This window comes from Limulus polyphemus, unplaced genomic scaffold (genome assembly GCF_000517525.1).
Source record: "Limulus polyphemus unplaced genomic scaffold, Limulus_polyphemus-2.1.2 Scaffold77, whole genome shotgun sequence".
In the NCBI taxonomy this organism is placed as follows: domain Eukaryota; kingdom Metazoa; phylum Arthropoda; class Merostomata; order Xiphosura; family Limulidae; genus Limulus; species Limulus polyphemus.
The window spans coordinates 245993-270175 of record NW_013665687.1 but is presented as its reverse complement, the minus strand read 5'-3'; the positions used below and the strand labels follow the sequence as shown (position 1 = coordinate 270175).

The window sequence follows — 24183 nt, the reverse complement described above, 5'->3', positions numbered from 1 at the left end:
AGTTAATAAAGAAGAGAGACAGAACACTTACAGCCTGAAAATGAGGAGCAGTCCTTATAATAATCACAATCTTGAACTTTAGATGGCGAGTTTCCAATTCACAACGGCTCAGCATATTTGGAATTTAAATTTCCTAAATCCAATAAATAATTTCAACAACAAGGCTCAAACAACGATCATCTTACACAGGACAAGTAATTGAAATCGGAGCATAAGCTGCATAATGAAAATGATAAAAATATCTCTTGGTGGAAGATATGTTCTGAAAGTGATAGGGATACCGTTTCTAAGATTTAATATCTATTTACAAATCTCTTGTATATAGAGTTAATTTGAGATTAGAATTTGACATCTGGTATTATATTTTAACCAAAATATCCTGAGCTCCAAATCTTTTTTGAGCAATTGATTGATATTGTATTTGGCACTAGCTGTGTTAAAGATATTTACAAATAACTACTCAACAAAAATAATGTACACAACGTCACACTTTGCAAACACTTTTTATTATATGTGCAATATAGAATATTTAAACGCATAAGGTTAAAAGTTTACTTTCATGAAACAAGAGTTAAATGTTGTTTCATTATAGTAATTAGAAACAAAATCTAAAATAGGGTTAGGTACTCTGAGTACCTTTCTGGTACTATCCCGCAGATGACAAGAGGTTCGAACAGAAAAGTATTATGGAGTAAGTCTGATTTCTCTAACTTTGTCTGAGTTTGAAGAAATAGACCAAATACAATCTATACAAAATGAAAAGTAATATTTATTGATTCTAATCACTCCAAGAGACGAGTAAATAGGACGAAAGACAGTGCCTTCACTGGATCAAGCCATGGATTAACCTAGTAGTTGAGACATTAGTATCTAAAACATGTTCCAGACTAAGAGATCGTACCATTATACACACAGTTTTATAATACCATATTACTCAGTACGCAAGTGTTACCCATATCACATACGGCCATTCTAACAGAAACGTTAATGGGCATAAAAACCTCAAAGTATCACTTGACCTACCATTGGAAGAGACTGATGGCAATCATTCTCACGAGAAAGCCTATATGACACCGTAGAAAATGATTCAGAATAATACGTAACTACTTGATCAACGTTATATTGTTAAAACAGCTAGAAAAGTATACATGTGAAAAAATTGAAAATTCTTGGTGAATTTAATATGTGATCCTTACTAATTAAAGACATTACGAGTAACTAGGTATGTGTCTGCATACCACAATAGCAACAAAGATTCAGGTGGAGCGTAATAGATACAACAATATCAGGCTATGGAAAGTATATCAAAGAATATATCAACACGTCATTGTAATAAGATGAGCATCTGATATCAATAGGTAATGAAAGAAATAGCGATAAAATGGCTGAATAAATGCACCATCTCTTAAGAAGAAAATAGTGATGTATGCGTATAGAATAAAATATTTCATAAGAATTTAAGAGGTCAGAAATAAATGAATAATTAAAATGAGAAAATTGGATTTTGATTGTTTGTTTGATTTTCGCGCAAAGCTACACGATGGCTATCTCCACTAGCCGTCCCTAATTTTGCAGTGTAAGACTAGAGGGAAGGCAACTAGTCATCACCGCCAATTCTTGGGTTACTCTTTTTACCAACGAATAATGGGATTGGCCGTCACGTTATAACGCCCCCACGGCTGAAAGAGCGAGCATGTTTGGTGGAACGAACCCGCGACCCTCAGATCGCGAGTCGAGCGCCCTAACCATCTGGCCATGCCGGGCTCTTGGGTTTTGAATAACCCTAAAATTTTAAGTAAAGGTTAAGGCCAACAGTGCATACTTCCAAACTTTTTCTGAATACGTACAATAAAAAAATAAATTAGTGTGTAATTCATAGAAACACACCTAGATCTGGAAGTAGGGTGAAACAGTAGACTGCTACGGGTGAAAATATAAACGTGTCATGATCAGGAAAGGCATCATATTAAACTAGGGTTCAAAACGAAACGTTAGAGACCTAAATCGATAATACATTTTGACGTTTAAAGTCCAAAATTACAAATCCAACTAAGAACGAACAAGAGATGAAATTTCATATCTTGTGCCTGGTTTAGAGGAGGTCTCGGAAATGACACTATTAAGTTGTTAAGTTATGTGGATTTCCTTTGAGACGATGTTAGTAATAGGTTAGCTAGAAAAAAAGGAAAATATCTGCCTCTCATAACTATTTAAAAATGTCACTTTTTTATCTGTATATTTAAATTGCAACAGAAATAAACTAACTTTTAGATGTTCTGCTTATACGTGTGTATTCATGCAACCAAATGTTCCTGTATTAACTAAACTGTTTGCTCGCAAATTGTAACAAGCAATTTCTACTACAATGTTTCAGCACAAGATTGTAGCACCATACATGAACATATATTTGTTAGTTTTAAATAACCTGTACTAATGGCATCACGGTCAAGTACACTAATTTAATTAGCATTGCGCAAAGTGACAATCAAACCAAACTTATTTAAAATGGGTGAAGTGTGTCCTAGTGGTTAACGTGCTCGGACTGTAAATCAAAAGGCTCATGTTTCGCATCCCGTTGCCTCAAAAAATCTTTGATCTGCACTTTGGTGCCTTATGTACGTTGTAGAAGTTATGGTAAAACCACACTATTCTGCCAGACGAGAGTTTTTGATGGGTGCTGTTGACTAGCTGCTTTATCTCTTATTATATCGGTTCAAAATTAGGCATGACTCTGCGCAGATAAATCTTATGTATCTTTGCGCAGAACAATTTAATTTCTAGAACTCGAAAAAGTATTAGAGTAAAGACTGTCAAGAATTCTATTGGTGTTCCAGTAAATTTGTATGTTTCTGTTGCATACAAATATCTACAAAAGTTTCTCCTGTACTCTGTACCTAAATACAACTACTAATATTGTTCCAAAAATAATGAGATCAAAACTACAACTTTCTAATGTAAAGAAGTCGCAGCTTTTAAATAGACTACGGAAAAAAGAAATCTAAACATCTCGTGCCTCAGTAGAATTTCAGAACTACAAAGATGTTACTGCTGTAGCAGATCAGTGGTTAGATAAACACGACTTTCAAATTTCCGATTGTTCATTAAACAATGGAAGAATAAAAGGTGTTAAAAGCTAACCATTATTTAGATTGCTGTTACAAAAAGATAATACTGATTTAAAGAACATCAAACAAAAATTAACAGGAAATGTGAATGAACATTCTAATTCCATTGTAGACTAAGACACATTATTAAACATAAAATGTACTTCTTATGTGAAGTGATTATATTTTCTGGATTATTGAATTTTATCTTTCTATATTTATATATTATTTTTACTTCAAACTAAAACATAACTTACTAGTTTTTTATATGTTGCATGGAACACATCAGAATTTTTATTCCGTTGTGAGTTTATCGGTTAAAGTAAATGGTTTCTCTTCGAAAATTTGAAGAATGAATTGTTGAGCAGATTGTTATTTGTTTCTTATGTCCGTGATCTCTTCACAATATCTGACGTGATTCCAATCCTAATTTTAGTTTAGTAGTGTCTGACTTAGTGGTCGTATGGACGCTAATAGAAGAACTTACAACCAGGAAGTCACTGACACCTAGTGCTGTAAAGTGTAAGACGGTTGTTTTCACTGAAAATAAGCGAAATACAAGTGGTAACTTGCACTCTTAAGCTTTAGGCTAAAAACTTTACTTTTAAATAAAGTTAATCTATTTTTCCAAATCATTGATATATGATTGAACCTAGATAGAATTTATTTTCTTTTTAAATCGATAACCAGTAAAAAAGTTTGCTGTCCTCTTTTACGTAGTGTATGGCAATCTTTCTCACGAGAAAGCACACCTGGCGGTATGTGGTATCATATTTTGGTAAATACCGGTCAGTTTATAACTAATAATTTCGTTATCCAAAATGTTTCCTTTTCTTTTTCAGAATCCCCCCCCCCCTCTGTCATTCCTCAAATAAATACATGATAGTAATAAATTAGTTAAAACTATTTAAAGAACACTGCAAAAGAAAAGTGTAATAATAAGATTGAGCATGATTTAAATGTTAAACCAAACAAAAGAAATAATCATTTTGATTTACTTTAACAGGTTAGTTAAACATTTTAGATGATGCAGAAAGCCAAGAAATAATAACAGTCATTAACAGGTGGTAACAAACATTAAATTTAATCTACAGTGTATTTAAAGACAGAAACACAATTTAATCTTAGAACTTAAGTGAATACTTTTTTTGTTGTTGTTGGATAATGCTAAAAGAATGCTTAATAAAAGGTAAGATTTTGTTTGTGCCAAATCACTTGAAAAAACATGAACAACAAACAAACAGACAATTATAAAAGTCGCACCATCATGAATTTTCTTAGTCCTGCCCTTACAGGTATTCGGAATCTGTATCGTTGAAATTACGATACAATATCATAACAGGATCACTTTCACAGGATTTTTTTTCAAGGTTAATGACATCCCAATTAATTAATACAACCAAAGAAAAATAAATGATAATGAAGCACAAACACATGAATTAGAAAAGTCATAGTAAGGACGGAAACTTACAAACATAATAGTGGTGTGCGATTTTTGCATTATCTTGAGTGGGTGGGTGGGGGTCTTGAATAGGACAGCCTTTTATATTTCCCTATGACATTATAAACACAAGTATGAAATACCCGTTCTCCGCTGCAGCTTTCAAAGGTCCGTTCATGATTCAAAAAGACTCCAACGTGCCAATCAATCTATTCCATTATTTCCAACTACTTCTATAGGTACCCCAGTATTTGTTTCACGTTCGGTTCTGCTAACATGTTAGTGGGGATTTGAGCAAGTTTCAAATATAGCGTTTCAGGGATCTCGGGGGGGGGGGGAGATGTGTGTGTGTGACCGAAACGCAATTTTAAACGTAGGTTCAGCGACTCTGGAAACCTTCTTCTAGACTCACATCATGCCTAGACCCACAATACAGGTTTTAACGCCATTTAGAAAAAGTCGTCCCTAGACCGCCTTCCAAGTTTAGTCCTGCTAGCTCCAAATCTGTGGAAGGAGTTCGCGGACAAACCAATTCATAAACACACAACGTGAATTAACATAGAATAACCAGACAAACTTTACAATGTAACTACTTACAATAAAAAGTCTCTAATTCTAACATATTCTATGACGTAAAACTAAAACAAGTAACTGATTTTGTACCTTTTATTTAAGACTTTACAATATTAAGGAGCTAAAAAATGGATTCCCTTAAATGTTCTTTATCATTTTAAATTAATGAACTAAAAATATCTGTCTTTACAGTGCACATCCAAACAAATTAGTAGACACACATAACAAGCCTTTATTAAGTCTCGTACAGAGAAGGCAAATTGTATGATTTAGATTTTAGAGGATAAGTTATTTACAGATAAAAAATGTACACATACACAGTTTATTTTAGCATTTCTCTTCAAGTAGAAAAGCAGTTTCCTTGTAAAATATAATATTCTGCTTTTTATTATATGAGAGTCTAAAAGAAAATTCTGTAAATTTACAGAATAATTATGTTTAAAATAAAAGGCAAGGTTTTTCTATTAAAAAAATTATAATTCTTGCACTGATGTTTACTAAATTTCTATCACCATTAAAGCTATTCACTTGTATATTTTGAAGTCCAGTTGAATTGTTATCATTCAATTTCTTTCATATACACGTAGTTTGTGCTTAATTTTAGGCGAAACATGAGTTACGGGCGTCACAAAAACCAGCTATCATATCATGGTGACCCAGCAATAAATCTGAGGGCTTATAACGCTAAAATAGGGTTTCGATACCAGAGGTGGGAAGAAAACAGATAGCCCATTTCGTACCTTGGATCTTAACAACAAACAAACAAACATGATTGTTTACTATTAATATATTTTCAAGTCGCTTTTATTGATCAATTATCAAATATGCATATAAAGTAGGGATGATTGGGGGTAGTAAAATTTGGCCGAATACTGGGTCCGGGTACCCGGCCACTAAGCTTCGGCCAGTGCTGAGTGTCAACCGAGATCGGGTTCTCCTCCTCCCCCCCCCAAAAAAAAACAAACAACCTACACAAAAATTAGAAACAAATACAAAATTGACGTTTATTAAATTTAACCGAATAATCACCAATAGAACATTCCAGTTTTACTTTTAACTTTCAAAATTAACTAACAAAATGTGCACACCAGTTTGTAGAATGCCCGTATTTTGGAAATTTGTTTAAATTGTACTTGAGGAACAGTAGCATTTCGGCGTTTTTTGGGTAAACGCCTTGACCTTTTGTGTGTGATAATGTTGCCAGCGGTGCTAAAAGCCCGTTCACTCTCTACACTGGTTGGAGGTGCGGAGACATAACGCCTTGCTATCCTGACCATTGTGGGAAACCTAGCTTCATTTGACTTCCAAAAGTAAGGCCAGTGAAAGTATACGCAGAAACAGTGATGTTGACACATTTTATAATCATTATTTCGATTAATGCCTAGCCTCAACTTCTCAATCCCTAACCCCTATTGTTCTCAAAAACCCCTACCTTATCCACAAATCCACTTCTCAAGCCATGCCTGTTATTAACCTCTATTGTTCTCTGAATCCCCAATTTTCAGCGGGCGGTCAGTTTTTGTTGCTCAGAACACGTTTTTTTAACTAAACCAATTATTGACTGTAAGTTTCAGTACCGCGTACGTTGCCACAAAAATTACGGCATATCTAATATAAAGTAAAACGTTATTATTCAATTTTAACTAAGTAATTAATCGAAGTAAAGTCATTATTTTGATGCAGAAGAAAGCGTTAAAATAAAATTGATTTGTTTGTTTGTTGTTTAATGAATCTTGCATTAACGTTTACCTCATATAAAAACATAAGTACAAAAAATATAACATGTCAGATATGTACACACCACACTAAACACCATCACTTCTACAAAGTAAATAGTGGTGTAAATTCCAGTTTTAACACTGAATAGAGGGAAATATAAAATAAATAAAACATCAACGTATAACAGAACAGTTTACTCTTAGTTCATTTATTTTCAGAACAAAAAAATTTTACTAAAACATACGATAGATACCTCTGCACACTAACTTGGGAATTAATCTTCTCATATAGAGCTTGTCCTGAGTACTTAGTGCTAGGTTCAGTAGAATTTAAACAAGAAACTGTGAATTTCAAAATAAACTGTTAATACATTTTAACTTTAATATATATATATATAATTCAAGTCTGATTATACTATCTTGAAAACGGTAGGACATTTTATGAGCTTGTATTAAATAATTAAAGATTCTGACATTGTAATATTAAAATTTGTAAATACTGGTTAATTTGTATGAATGGCAAAATTACTATGGCTAAATGCAAACTACTGACCAAAGGGAAGGCAACCAGTCAGTAACAACTTAACACCCACAATCTATGCTAAGGAATTGCCTATACTCTTATAACACACTTATATATTCTAAGTGCGGGTAATATAATTTTCTGGCATTTCTCGGATTCGAACTTGGTTCGTCAGCCCCAAAATCCAGAGGTCTAGTACAAGGTCAACCCACACTGGTCGGTATCACATGTCTAATTTCACATAAAATATATTTTATAATGACTGGTATAGTAATATTCATTATTAGACTTCATTTTCCACCAGATGTATTACTTGCTTATATTTTATAATGGTGCATATCAAGGTAAAGAAAATTAATTTTTAACTAAAACTAATCTAATAAGATTTCTTATGCCCATTATTAGTTTATTGGGACAAAAATGGAACCACAACATTTTATAAAAACGCTTGATTTTGTAAATCAGTATTTGAAAAAATATAAATGTGTATTTGTGTCAGTTAAGTCAGCTTCCCAAAGAAATAATAATCCCACGGCTCACAATCAAAGTGTACTATATTTTCTATCTCTGAACTAATTTATCGAATGGTTTGTTTGTTTCGAATATTCGCACAAAACAACAAAAGGGCTATTTGTACTAAGATAGCATCCATAGCCAATTGTTGGACTACTTTAATTAAATACTGGGATTTGACCGTCACTCTTACAACACACAAACAGCCTTAAAGATCGGAACGCGATTTGTCAACGGGACACTAGCCATGATCCCGCAGTATGCTATGCACTAGGCCACGTCCATGTGTTTAATATAAGAGTAACAAAAAGTACTAGAATTAATTATGTACATTTACATCTACTTGATATTCCACGATGTGTAAGTGGTAATTTCACGGACCTACAATGTCAAAATAAGGGGTTCGATTCTCCGCGAAGGTAAAAGCCCAGATATTCCATTGCATAGCTTTGTGCTAACAACAAATAAACAAACCATCAAAACCTATTTTAAAAATATTGGTTGAGTCATCACTGTTTCCTAACACTCACAATGTTCTATTGACCGATAATTGTTTATGTAAAAAGCGTATTTTTGAATTGTAGCATTTTCGGTAACAGAAACGAAAACTTCACGAGTCCTAAGCTATTTTAAAACAGATGTAAAAATAAGGTGTGTATAAATATATATATACGTATGCACATATATATATAATAATTTTACACTATAAGGCTTTATAATTCTGACCTTCAAACGGGTCAATATATTGTGGTATTGTAATCTTTAATATTTTAATTTCTACAAAATTACAATTCGAATTATATTAAACAAGTATTTCTAACTCCGCAAGAAGAATGTGGTATGTCTATAATTTTTTATTGTTTATAATACAATGCACATAGGTCCCACTCAGCGATAATTATTTTAAAAATAAATATTAAGTTAGCCATAATGTTAAACTTATTTCCAACAAAACGAGAAAATTTCTGTATAAACTTAACTTTAAAAAAAAACGATATTACATATTTATAATAATCGTATATAGTTTTGCATAATAAGGATACTAGAGCGCGGGCTAGAATGAACAAACATTTCATATCACAGAATAAAAAACGACTAATCGCTCACCGGAATTTGAAGTAACGCAGTTAACATTTACTTTCACAGCTTAATATATTTGCAATGGACAAAACCTCATTCACTCTTTCTCAGGGCCGGATTAAGGTTTAGCATGGCCCTAGGCTTAGATAATACTTGGGAATAGTCACGATAATAATAATTCACTTTTGTCTCTATTCTGCTAGTTTTACGAACCATAAATATTTTACTTGGGTGGCCGGCGGGGACCTAGGCCTGGGCCTAGGTGGCCTATGAGTTAATCCGGTACTGCTCTCCCTCCACACAAACATAGCTAACAAGACTTCCTAAAGAGTAGTTGCCAAGTTGTTTAAGAACGGAGGCGTGTTTAATTGTTTCCCACTGAATTTGAATTCAGTGTAAGTTAATGTAAGACAAAAACAACAACATATGTTCGAATTTAATATGTAAATAAATCATTTCTTATTTAATACTAAAACGTCAATTATTCAAAAAGGTTTTCATGGTAATGCATTTCAACTTATGATGTTTTTCGGCAAAGCTTATATTTATTATATGTTTTGGTTTTGCCAAAAAAAAAAGCTTATTTTAATTTTTTGCAGACAATCTGGATCCTAAATATTTTTCCTGTTGGCAAATAATGAAAACGTTATTGTTCTCGAGATGTTTTTTAAAACCGGGCAAAGCTTATATTTATTATATATTTTGGTTCTGCCAAAAAAGCTTATTTTAATTTTTTGCAGACAATCTGGATCCTAAATATTTTTCCTGTTGGCAAATAATGAAAATGTTATTGTTCTCGAGATGTTTTTTTAAAACGCGCGTAAGTTATTTTCTTCTAATATTGAGTCTTAGAAGTTTATATTTGTAATTTAAGTTCAAGATAAAACTTTGCAGACTCATAACGCTACAAAGAAGGTTTGGATATCCATGGTGGGCACAGCATGGATAGTCCATTGTGTATAGTTTGTGCTTAAGTAAAAACAAACAAATAAAAAACCAGAACATTTAAAATTTTATTTTAAAACAGTTTTCCTAGACGTGAAAGCTATGAATAGCGTTTATTGTATACTTCAGATATTGTATATAATAGGCCGCCTGGTGGGGTCACCTATTTTAACCGTTCGCACCACTATACAGTAGTGTGTTGCCTGTCATTCAGTCAGTATACATTAAAACGACGTCACATAAGGGACGCTTAACGTTGCAATTTGTACTGTCGTGACGTCAGTAAAACGTGCGCGTGCCATGAATCACGAGAAGAATTATGCCCTCTGAAGGCAACAACACAGCATGTCACGTGAACTTCAAAAGCAAGAAATAAAATATTCATTACTCTTAATTTTGATTTTATTTACTCTTCAAACTGAACAGTTTCGAGGTACATCTAGTTTTATTATATACTTCAGATATTGTATGTGATAAAAGTAGTGTCTTATTTGTACTAATCTTTCTTTGCACTTCAGTAACACATTGTTATGCTTTCTCATTTATGTTCATTGTTTATAAAGAAAATACTGTTGGATTATAAAACAGCACTTAATTCAATTCTGTGTTTTAAATTATATGTAATTTTATGCTATTTAATACTTGCATATGCAGGATATGAATTGCATTCACGTGTGTTTTTACGAAAGCGATAGGGCAGGATTTAATGTTGGATATGTAATTATTATAATGATAAAACAACATTTAATAAGTAATCACTTAAAATCTAAGAGTAAATGACCATGTTCTTTACATATTCTTATAATACGTATTATTTTCGCAAAGGATGCCACATGGCGATGGGTTTTCGGAGGGAAGACATCATCTGATTCCAGTGGGACAACGACTTTCCTCGGCATTGAGAGCCAACAAAAACATGGCCTAAAGAGGGCGTTTTACCATCAGTTTGATAATCTGCGATGGTTATCCTAATTTGAATACTCTGCTGAAGTTAAAAAATAAGCATTATTCAATCTATTTAACGAAATATTATGATACATATCAGCACATACAAGTACAAGGAGTATTTGTTAAATACGCAGTACATGAAATAATCCAAAATTTTCACTTGAATATTATTTTTAATACGTCGTTATCACTGGCACATTCTAATATTTTTAATATCTCTATTGTATTTAAATGATACAAAAATGAAGTGAGGGCTTAAATAAAGCATAAATAGATCCTCGTTTCATTATAAATACAATATATATGGGACGTAATCTTCTCTTTAGTATTTTTTTTTCACTTTTAAATTAGATATTTTGAAATTAACATTTCGACTTTTTTTTCTTAAAGCAGAAAAAATTCTATAAATTTAGTATCTACATAAGTTTTATGAATTGACAGCGAAATTTAAACTGCTTAACGTTTTATAAATAAAAATATAAATGAGAATATTTTGTATTTTCACTACAAAGTATTCTAATAATATTTCATTAAGGCTTAAACGTGATTAATTTACATATTATTGAAATGAAATCCTTGATATCCGTAAATTCACACTGAAATTTGCTGACAGTATAAACAAAACTAAAATATTTTATTTCATTCATTCATGTCAATCAATAAGTTTTATATAAATCTTACTAGCTGAAGATATGTAGTTCGTTTTTGTTTTTAAATCCTGGTCCTACTTTTTTTTGCTCTCTATTCTGTTATGGTGTCTTGTTCATGATAGAAATGTAATTTTTCAATATGTATCAGAATACTTGTTTTTATTTTTAAAGTTTGTTTTACCTATAAAACTATTATAAATTGCTATTTTTATCATTAACAACTGTAGGAATTCTAATCATTAGATATTTTAATCTATTTCATTGATATATAACATTTTGTTAAGTACATTATTTACAAGTTACGTTTTTAGTTATGATCTATAATTAGTTTTCTTGTTATAAGAAATTATTAATAATTCATTAAAGTCAGGTGTCAGCACAGGATTACTGGTTATTTTCTACAGAACTCTCAGGAAAATAATCATCATATTACTTATAATTAACAAAGTTTACAATTACAAAGATAGTAATCGTTTTAACTGACATGGTAAAATGGGGTTGGTGTACTTTTAAGAAACAGGAAACAAGTTAGTATTAGTAGAATAGACTGCAACGTGGAGTATTTTTGATTAATTAGGCATAATTTTCACCCCTCTAAAATTATTTTCATACCTTATAATGATGTGTTTGTATTTTTGTACTTAGGGCAAAGCTACTAAGGCTATCTGCTACCATCCATAATTTTGAACTACTGACCAGAGAGAAGACAACAAATCAGCAGCATACTATCACCAATCACCCATGCTGACAGCTAGTCAACAACACCTATGCCGAGGGTTTGCACGGATTCAAACCCGGCTCGCCAGCACCAAAACGCAGACCTCTACCACAGTGTCAACCCACGCCTATTATATCTTATAAAGCACATGTCTCACTATTCATACTGTTTTACCTATAGCTATTGCCTCGTCTTGTTATTGGTAATATCTTAACTAGCAAATGTGTCTTATCAGTGCTTCTCTCACGACGATTGGTTTTGTATCTCTATACCAAATGTGTTCCTTTCTTTTTTTTTTTACAAATTGTAGTTTTAATCTGACGACAGAATTTTTTGGAAACATATTTTTTTTTCAAAATGTCACTAAGATCCTTTTCAAGGATAGTGCCGATTGAGTTATCAAGTGCAATCTTTGGAAGGGAAGCAGAAGTGGAGAATGCTTCAAGGAATAACTGTTAGATACCATTCTAATGAAACTTTTTTTCTTTTTTACTCAAAACTAACATAGAGTTTAACTTCTTTTACAGTAAAAATGCTTGTCGTTCTTTAATGTTAGATAATTTGGTTATCTAAATATGTTTCAAGTTACAACGTAGGTCTACATCAACAGAAATGGATTTTTACTTTACCTGCAGAGTATTAGTCGGAACGGAGAAAATCATGGCCTCGTTAAAGATTGGATTTGGGTCGTCTTTTTTCACAGAGGTCTTTTTCTTTCTGATTTTCTTGCCACTTTGAAGGAGGTATACCTTAACAAACGGGGCTATAAGAAGAGAAATAAAAACGAAATTACATCAAAAATTACAGGTAAACCAAAAAGACATAGTACTGGTGATATTACTGGCTTGCTATTTCGCGTTTTGATAATCATTAATAGTCATTAGGAAAATATTAAGTTAATAAATAATAGAAAGAAAATGTAGTCAATCTATTTTTCAGATTCAAGAGCACTGAAACTAGTATCACTAGGTGTACGATAGATACATTGTTGAGTACATGTCACGCTTAGTTTTATCTCTTATCACAGCCATGCTACACTACTTATTGAGAAGATTAATTTGTGGTGTAATAAAGTTACTGCTGCGAAAAAAAAAATGAAACCCTTCCTAACAACCTCGTGAATTGATGCTGATGCTTTAGCTTTAATCTAATCTTTGTTTCTTCGTTTAAGAATTTTCACGCAAAGCTATACAAGAGTTATCTGCTTATATCCGTCTCTAGAGGGGAAGTTAGCAAACAGCACCCACCGCAAGCTCTTGTGCTACTCTTGTCTGAATCGATAATGTAATATAACTATTGCTCTTATAGCGCACCCACGACCACAAAATGCGGAGCGTGTTTTTATGGTAACAAGGAGATAACCGAGGATTCAAATTACGGGCACGCTACATTTTAGGCCATGCTCGGTCCTGACTTAATCTAACTTATTGTATTGCATCACGTGCTCTGTGAAGACACAAAGAAATCTTTGGCAAAATGTTTCTTTCTTAAAACAGCCTTCCTAGTCTACATAAACGTTAAATTTCTGGTCTTATTGTGGATTCTAGATTAACTTATCCATAATGAGATAAGCCAACATACGATTGATCCTTTAACTTAAAGTTTAAGAAGTACAGTTAAAAAGAAGGGATCAGTTTCAATGCTTCTTTCTCAACTTATTAATTAATACATTAACTCAATTTTACATGACTATCGATTTACTTGTTGCTTTAAAAAACAAACAAACAAACAAACTTTATTTTGTCATCCGTTTAAGGTTGAAAACTAAGTAAATCACTTGAAACATCACGTGATATATTCCCTAAACATATTTTGAATTTCGCGCAAAGCTACACGAGGGCTATCTGCGCTAGCCGTCCCTAATTTTGCAGTGATGGACTAGAGAGAAGGCAGATAGTTAACACCGCCCTTTGCCAACTCTTAGGGTGCTCTTTTACCAATGAATAATGAAATTTATCGCCACATTATAACACCTCTACGGCTGAAAGGGCGAGCATGCTCGGTAACGGGAATCGAACCCATGAGATCAGATTGCGAGTCGAGCTGATTATTACAATGGTTCAGGGACTTGAATGAAAGATGAAAAATACAAATTCTGCAATTTTCTCGAGTTTCTTGGATTTCATATTGAAATTGAAACGAATCTAAATGCTTAGTGAGAACTATGTTTAACTTGTTTAAATAAAACAGGAGAGAATTTAGTAGAAAACCTAAGAAAAAGCACCAAGAATTAATTAAAATTTGATATGAAAAATCAATGTTAACGGTATCATTTAAAGGAACTTATAAAAGTACTTATGAGCTATGAATGTTATTAGAAAATTATAAAAATATCCTTAAAACTTAAAACACTGTGGATTTGTGGATATTTTGGCTGCATGCTATTTAGAGTTCTCTTGTTAATTAACAGTATCAGCATTCTTATAAAAATCCCCCCCACCCAAGTGGCTCAGCAGTAAGTGTGAAGGCTTATAACGCCAAAACTGGGTTTCGATACCCGTGGTGGGCACAACAAAGATAGCTCATTGTGTGGCTTTGCGTTTAACAACAAACCAACCAAACATAAACATTGTAGCGACGTTAACGCCGTCTACGAAGACTGCATGTTTAGCAGAAACTTAATGGAGTTATTTCCGGTTCTTCAGTATTACATATTCACTAGATTGTTCTTTTCAATAAAAAGATGTAATCCATTTTGAGAACCATGCGCGTCCTCGGGAAGGGGAAGGAGGGGGCATTTGCCCCCTTACTTTTCACAAAAAGTTGCACGTATTATGATGTAAACTTAACATCGTAGTTAAACTAACTATTTTTAGTAATTTTTTATTATAACTGTAAATTTGTGTTTGCATTTAAGCATATATATAACACACGATATTTTATTCTGTTGACTTACACTGTAAAAGCTGATCCCCTACATACATATTTTGTCTCTCTTGAAAATATTTCTTTGGGCGCTCATGTTGAGAACTCTAATAGCTTTGATTTAAGGTTTAGGTTCTAATCAACACTGCACACACACACACACACACACAATTCATTGAAAGCAGCGCTACTTTCTGGAACTTCTGACCGAAAAATCTAAAATTATGATGTCCAAAGTACACTACACGCTCCAATGTCAAAAAGGTTAGGGTTGGTTTTTCTGTAAGTATATCCTATTTCACTCGAAAATATTCTACGCTTGCTATAAATGTATTTGACAGCTACATGTGATTACGTATCATAAGATAGGAAATAAGGTTTTTGTACTTCCGGTTACTTACACGTGGTCTCTTGACTACTTGAGGCTTTAAGATTCCTAGCTTTGACTACCACGATAATTGTACTTCCGGCTACTTATCTGTGTTCTCTTGACTACTTGGAGTTCTAAGGTAACTAACTTTGACTACCACGATAGTTGTACTTCCGGTTACTTACCTGCGTTTTCTTGACTACTTGAAGATTTTAGGTTCCTAGCTTTGACTACCACGACAGTTGTACTTCCGGTTATTTATATGCGATCTTTTGACTACTTGAGGCTTTAAGGTTCCTAGCTTTGACTACCACGACATTTGTACTTTCGGTTACTTACATGCGGTTTCTTGACTATTTGAAGCTTTAAGGTTCCTAGCCTTGACTACCACGACAGTAAGCCTCTCTGCTGTCGGCAGGTAACTTAACGAAAACATGATGTCGCCAAGATCCGTCTCTTTCTGATTAGAAATAAAAAGTTCAAACGTAAATAATCTCGTTTCTTTAAACATTTGTTCAATGCTCAAGATGATGTTTAAAAGTATATACAATGTACCATCTAAAGCGATGTTACAGTTTTAGTACTCGTGTTAACACCAATTCAATGGTTTTTAAAATGCTTCTCTAATAAATTGTAAGCATATATAATCAGTTTAAAAAATTAAGTTTCATAGTAAATAACGGTTATTTCGTGTAAGTCTAACGTCATAATTTTACCGTGTTTCATCATCTAAAATATAGACCTTTTGAAATAATTCAATGTGTGAAACAAAAACATTTTATAATGATAATCTTTTTTTTTTCCTAGTGGCGTTCTCGTGATTACGAATAATTAGAATACTTATTTGATGAAAATAAATTCAAAGTTGAACAGACAGTAAATACTATCTACATTAGTTGTCACTAAGATATCACTGATACGCGTGTAATGTATTAATTTTGATTGCAAAATTTATTTCTAGAGTCTATAGCATCGTCTTAAAATAGTATGGAAGCTTAAATCTTGATGGTATTTAACATAGAGAAAATATTACTTGATAACATATGTAGTTATTTATTTTCAAAACTGTGTTCAGCTATAAGTAAAATCACATTTAAAATCAGCTTAGTTAATTCGTACACATTCCCAGCAAATAGAAACTTAGGATAGAGCCTCGTTCAGTTTCTGGTTTCACTTTTTCAGGCTATTTTCGCAAATGAAGTTTTAATTACTGTACTAAATTCGTACCAATATATTCCCTATTTGATTATATTTTCACAAATGGGGTTGATAGTTAGAGAAGAGACTCTTAACACGGAGCTCACCTGATTTGAGTTTATGATGGGCAACCATTTGAAATAAGGCTTCTTAAAATCTAAGTCTGTCAACTTGATTTCTGTTTCTCCTATCAAAGTGGTTGTATATTTATCTGATGTGAAAATGTAGCAAAGAACCGATCTTTGACTAAGGTCTCGACTATCGACGCCAAAGAGAAACCTTTCTTTGAACACAGGATCGTTAGTACGTCTTTGAACCTGTATCAAAAAGAAAACAAATAATTCATCCACAGAAGATTCTTATGAGACATATCGTGGTTAAAATTTAAAGCGCAGTAAACATTTAATTTAATGACGAACAATAACCTCACCAAGCTAGTCAAAAACATATTTCTAGAAAGTTTATTTGTTCTTGGAATTTCGCGCAAGCTAATCTCTTGAAAGTTTTGGAATAATCTTATTTTGTCTTCAGCAAAATGTTAAAGTAAATATGAAGAAAAAAAAATATATATCATAACTATGTAGGCTCACAAACAGAGAAATAAATCCAGTACAGCAGAAAACAAGCAAGACACATGGGAATCTCTAAGATTTAGTCAGAGATAATAATACTACAGATTTTGTCCAACAGGAGTGAAGCAGTTCGCTCAAATTAGCGTGTTTCAGCTTAATCAAAACTGGTCTGAGAGTTCTGTCTCTAAAATTTGAAAGGCGGATGGAAATATTTCACAACTGGACAAAAATAATGAATTTGTACTTGAATTATCCACACATAAAATACAAATACTAGCTACACAGTTACCCAGCTGACTTAATAATTTAGCTGCAAGCTGATCAGCCATGAATCTTGATTTCCAATAAGATATTATTTTTATTTGATGTATCTTTCTAGTTTTCGAATAATAATTTCATTTCATTTGAACTAAATATCTTTTAATACTGTTGATATCATAAAAGGACTCCTTCAGTTTTATTTACTTTGCTCTTTGTATTAAAAAGGTGTGTTGTTTTTCATAATTTCTGTTGTTCTACTGTTTATCGTTAGATCAAAATACATTTTTCAGTAAATATAATTATTCCAGCTTAAACAAGTACAACAAAAATCCGTAATGAAAATATCATAAAATATAGTTTATTACATAAACTGTATAAAATCAATGCATTTTAGTATAATTTATAGGTTGTTCTAGAAATACGATTGATGTAGGTCAACATACTGTTTTTAAATACATCAAGATCATTTCTGGTTGATTTTTGTTAATAACGTTTATAGTTTAATAACGTTATGATAAAATATGGCATCTATTGATCTGTTTAATTAAATAGTGGTCCTTACTCTTGTTTGCATGTTGGTTGTTTTGTCTGGTAAAAGAAACACACGCACGTAACTATCCACTGTAATGTTGGGATCTGGCCCTACCAGATCACGTGCTTGGTTGACTATTACGATAAGGTCTTCTGTTTCACTACAATACAATACAAACATGATGAAATTAAGACGTAATTAAAGTTTAACTGATAAAATATTTATGTGTCACATGATAATCGCAATCTAACTTCTACGGCATAGCTAATATAGCAATATAAATAAATGTAATACAATTACAACTGTAGAGCGTTAGGAGAGAGAATTTTCTTTGCTTAACTTGTTGGCTATCTGCTGAGTTCACCGCGAGGAATAAAACCCCCGATCTTAGCGTTGTAAATCCGTAGACGTGGGACAGGAGAGACAGAGAACTTATAGATATATCAACACAGTGAACATATTTCCAGCACCACATATACACAGTTATTGAGCAATATTTTGAATAAATTAGCATAATTTTAAGATTGGGATTAAATCTACATGTTTATTAAAACATCATTTCCTAAATTAAGGCGAAACCTAGTCAGTTGATTAAGCTAATTAAACTAACATTTTCTTGGAAACATAATTTAACAAAGAGATTCAAGGCAGAAGACCATTATTTATAGTGAAATAACATATAGTTAAGAAAGATTTTTTGCGTGTTTATGCATGCATTCTCACAAGAAATTATTTAAACTTTGATATTCACAATAAATTTATCACTAATATCTACTTAGTTATTGATTTATCTTTCAGTTAATGTAACTTATTTTTATTACACCCTCTTTTGAACTTAATTATTTACAGCTTTAGAACTACAGGTTTTAAATTATCGGAAAAAAATATTGAGTTTTGAGATTTTCACAATCCATAATCTTCGTTGAACGTTTGATTGAAAGAGTAAGCAATAATAAATCGTACATGTTTACATTATATATGTATATGTGTCTGTCTGTAATTAAATTTTTAATCTACAATCTTTGTATTATATTTCATATTTGTATACTCGTATATCAGTTAATACAAATTTTGATAATCATTTACAAGGCCAGAATCAAAGTTGATATCCATAGAAAATTAAGATATGATCGTCCTATTCAGTAATTTAAAACATGATGATTAACTCACAATAATATTCTTGTTCTTCTTCAGGTGGAGATAAATTCTCTATTTGATAGGAATTCGATTCATTTCAATCATATTTAAGAAATGATGTTTACAGAATTAAAAAATATCAATAAAACTAAATAAAAAGAGAAATTACATTGCTCTGTATTTTTGAACTTGAGAAAATTGTTACCTGTCGTATTCAAATCCTATTTCCAGTTCACCGTTGCTTAGTGATGTTTCCAGAGTATCCAGTACAATAGAGGTATCAGAACTAACACTGTCACAAGATAATGCCCTCTGTAGTTTGATACTTGAATCATCCAAAACTTAAAAAAAAACAATTACTTCACTAAAAGCAAAAAATAAATAAATAAAAGGAGAATGCTATTGTTTTTTTTTTATTGCTTGTTTTTAACGTACACCAAATTAATTCTACAATTGTGATTAAAAGTAAGATGCTTGTTTTTATAATAACAGTTTTAGCTATGTTATGGTAGCATAAGCTAAGATGTGTAAATTCTGGTCCGTGGGATAAGCTACATATTTTCTTACAATTGTAAAATGGTTTCTTTTCATAAACTAGATTTTATATTAGGTATGTAAGTAAATGTTAGGTCACATTAGATAACAAAATCCATATCACGACTAGCCGAGACTAAATATTCGTGCAATATCATTTCTGGCCAGCTAAGCAGAAAAAAATATATGACAAGGACGCTCAGACGATGGAACATTATATGTTTTAATCAGATTTTCGATGGGAGGGGGAGCATTATATGTTTTAGTCGGATTTTCGATTGGGAATATTATATGTTTTAATCAGATTTTCGATGGAGGGGGAGAGCATTATATGTTTTAGTCGGATTTTCGATGGGGAACATTATATGATTTACAATAAAATTCAAACTTTCTTCCAGTCTTCTAAGTGATAGTTTTACCTTTACATACGATTTACATAGTTAATGTACATATTAGCTCGTAGTTAATAGAGTGCACATGATTTTTCGCGGAATTTAATTAACCCAAAACTATGGACCCATCAATTTTTAAAACATTTTTTTAAACTATTTAAGCACTAAGCTGGTTGTGGGTCCATGATTTTATTGGGCACAAGATTCCTAGTAACATGAGACACACAAAAGACAAGAAAACACCGTCAACATTGAATCAATCCCTCTAATTACTTCTTGCGTTTTCTATGTATTTTATATAGAAAATTAATGATTTCATACAATTATTTTGCTTATTTCATTCATTGGATATTGTGATAGTCTAAAACATATATGTGAATCTCATTGATAATTTGAAGGTTAAACAGGATTATTGGTTAAAGGTCATCGTCATAACATTACATCAGCATGAAAAACGCACGTGGTGTTTTAAAGAATGCGCAGTTTCTTATACTTTTGGTTAGTAAACCATGTTTAGGTTTTATATTCTTATAATGTTTCTAATATTTAAAATACTAATTGTGTGTATGTGTTTTAGCATCCATCATTCAGAGTTGGCTGGCACGATTAACGTAATTTTTGTTATGGTAACCGGAAACTGTCCGATTATGTGCACTGGATATTTAGTTTTAGAATTTTTGCTCGAGAAGAGGAATAAAGAGACTCCGAAATAAGCCACATTTCCACTTTTTATAGACATTTGGTTTCTATTTTAAAGATACAAATACTTGGTCAGTTAAATGAGTCAATTATTACCTTCCACGAAGCAGGATATGCAATTAGCATCTAATGAGGTCATTAGGGATTCAATAACAAAAGAAAGAAGGAAGGGACCATTATCTAGTATGATTCTTTATACAGTTTTTGCTTCCTTAACGGGTACCCTCAACTAATTTTCGTAATAGATAATAATTTGATAATAGATTAAATTGTGTCATATTTTTCTTTCTCTTTTAAACAATTGTTGCTTTAAATCCAGTTTCAGTGGATGAACTTTGTTGTTGTTGTTTTTATTGCAAAAGATAAGATACTAAAAAAAAAGCAACAAGCTAACCTAACTATCTAATCCTGATAGAGTTTACATCACATTCGTTTTTCTCAATGACCCATATGCACATTGTTTGTTTGTAGTTAAGCACAAAGCTACACAGTGGACTATCTGTGCTCTGGTTTCTAGCGTTGTTAGTCCGCAGACATACCGCTGTGCCACTAGGGGGGGGGGGGTAAGTACATTGTCAGAATGTACTTAAAGCCGAACGTATGGCATAAAGACCTTAGTGTTAAATCATATAATGTCATGTTCTAAGGTAACCGCTCATAAAAAAATTTCTGAAACGCTGCACGAGCTCCATTAATGGTAACATTATTATGCCAGGCTGATTCGAAAACCCAGTACTTCCTTAAACCAAACTGAAAGTCGACTACCTGTCAGTTATTACTTTCTATATCATACTTGAAAAACACGAGGATGTTCATTATCCTGAGTTCTTAAAATAAAATCTTTCCTCATTATAAGTTGAAGCGCACTACAAAAATCAATAAATGAACCATTTTCGCTAGCATTGTATTTTGTCGAGAGACGCAATAGAGGAAGGTAAGAATAATAAACAGAAAACAGTGCTAAGTAAACGTCAAAAAAATAGAGAGAGAGAGAAGAATACAGGAAACGTGATCGATAAATAAAGGAAACGTATGGACAAAAAGAATATAAAAGATGAGAAATGAAATATAATAAAAGTAACAAAAAGAGAGAAACAGGGTTAAATAAACACTCAGAAAACATAAACGTCCAATCTGATGAAATACAGCATACATAAAAACTAACTGAAAATAATATATGTGGATTTAGAGAAATTGTACAAAATGTAGGAAGGGAATCAGACACAATGGGACACAGTTTTCGTACAAATCATGCGCTATAAGTAGATAAAGCATCCTTACTTTTACAGATATACTTAAGATATGATGAAGCAACGAATGGAGGATGTAGGTCATGTGACTGAATTAAGCGAGACGTAAGGCAAAATATCTACAGTTATATAGATCGGTTTATCAAGGCTTTTCAATAAATATCTGGAAGCGTATTGTTGTTTAAAGCGTCCTCTATTTTGAATTATACAACATTGCTTAATTAATTATCGTGTATTAATATACATATATAACTACCGGATATTGCTGTGGTAGAAATTCGACTCTTAGGTCACCCCAAGAAAACTTCTTTAATAACCCAGCCAGAAAGGAATGATTAAGCTAGATAATTAATTAATGTTCAACGCTTAATCATATAATTTGAGAAAAATTTGAGTATCATAATCTTAAATTTTCACAGAGTCTCTCACAGACTTTTAAACATTTTGAAAACTATTAGATATCTGATGCTATATTCAACGTAAACCATACTTTTGCGACTTATGGGCCAAAAGGACATGTAAGATTCTCATAAGGTTCAGGCATATCTATACTTAATTTTGAAAACTGATGACCAGATGGAGGTCAATCAAATAGCAACTGTAGCTTACGTGGCTATTCTTAATGGACTAAGAGACTGACTGTCACATTTATAGCACCCCACAACTGAAATGCAGTATTTGTTCAGTACATGTCGGGGCTCGAACTTTAGGCCTTCCCATTTGGCAGCTCGGCATTAGATATCTAATGAGTTAGATTGTTTATTACTTTACAATAATGTGTTATGCAATACTTACTGATTAGGAATAAATGATTCACGTTACTAAAAGTAAATTAAAGTAGAAATATAACTATCGCATATCTAGTAAAATATAACTATCGCATATCTAGTAAAATATAACTATTATATATGTAGTAAAATATAACTATCGTATATCTAGTAAAATATAACTATCATATATCTAGTAAAATATAACTATCGTATATCTAGTAAAATATAACTATCATATATCTAGTAAAATATAACTATCGTATATCTAGTAAAATATAACTATCACATATCTAGTAAAATATAACTATCGCATATCTAGTAAAATATAACTATCGTATATCTAGTAAAATATAACTATCACATATCTAGTAAAATATAACTATCGTATATCTAGTATGTTTTACTAGTTTTTGACAAACGTTTCATATTGCAGTTTCATTTCATTTCTTCTGTTTGTAATTTTTGTAGTTAAGCTACACAAGGGCTATCTGTGCTCTGCCCACCACGGGCATCGAAACTCGTTTTCTAGCGTTGTAAGTCCGCAAACATACCGCTGTGCCACTGGGGGCTTCATTTCTTCAATTTTCAATGTACTAATCCATCAGTGCCGTATACTAGATTTTCGTTGGAATTTAAACATAATGCATTTTCTAACAACTAAGAACCGTGTTTTGCTATATGTCAAAATTTGTGAAAAACACAATTTCCGATTTGTCACACGCGTAGAATTTGATCGAACGTAACGTTTCTTGGTAGTGCAAGTAATAAAAAAGTAAATATAATTTTTCGAGACTGTAAAAACACTCTGAAACATAGAATAGCACTTGTTGTAGGTTCAATCTAATTTTTCGAAGATGTAATTTTTTCAGAAGCTAAAAACACTTTTACTTGGATTAAGCGCTCTGAGTTGTATAACTCTATTACAACTTACATTAGCTCTTATTATAGAACACAGCAATTCACTTATAAGAGCGACTACTTTACAAGCTATAAAATAGGTTAAAAATATCACCTTGTGAAGAATTCTGACATGTGTTACCCGGTGTGTTGAGCACAGTTTAAGAGTTCAGTACAAATAATTCAGCCTGGCTTTATTTGACAAATCTCTAAGGTCAAATAATTCAGCCTGGCTCTATTTGATATATCCCTAAGGTCAAATTTACGAGGTTTTAATTATCTAGAAATCTGGCTGTAACATAAACATCTAAAAGTAATTTACTTTAATAAGTGTGTGTGTTTCTTGAATTCTCTTTACCAATCAGAAAACAGCCAAAACATATTAACCTAAGTACATGATTTTTCATATTTGTTTTTAATAAACAGTATATATATATATATATATGTGTGTGTGTGTGTGTGTGTGTGTCATATTAATAAATAAAACTAATTAA

General features: G+C 32.1%; 1 protein-coding gene across 3 annotated transcripts in view; it reads right to left on the bottom strand.

The window, feature by feature from the left end:
- The window catches only part of LOC106466972 (synaptotagmin-12-like), a 204140-nt gene that overhangs the window by 11253 nt on the left and 168704 nt on the right, over positions 1-24183 (bottom strand). Inside the window, exons 4-9 of one of the 3 annotated variants that reach the window (XM_022395660.1) lie at positions 19353-19488; positions 18041-18170; positions 16753-16962; positions 15788-15908; positions 12843-12976; positions 9774-10882 (exon numbers count right to left, since the gene is read on the bottom strand). In XM_022395660.1, coding sequence (XP_022251368.1) covers positions 10709-10882; positions 12843-12976; positions 15788-15908; positions 16753-16962; positions 18041-18170; positions 19353-19488 — 905 coding nt within the window. In that variant the 3' untranslated portion in view covers positions 9774-10708. Of the gene's footprint in view, positions 1-9773; positions 10883-12842; positions 12977-15787; positions 15909-16752; positions 16963-18040; positions 18171-19352; positions 19489-24183 lie in introns of those variants that run through there. The other 2 variants (XM_013927286.2, XM_022395668.1) reach the window with 2 other exon arrangements.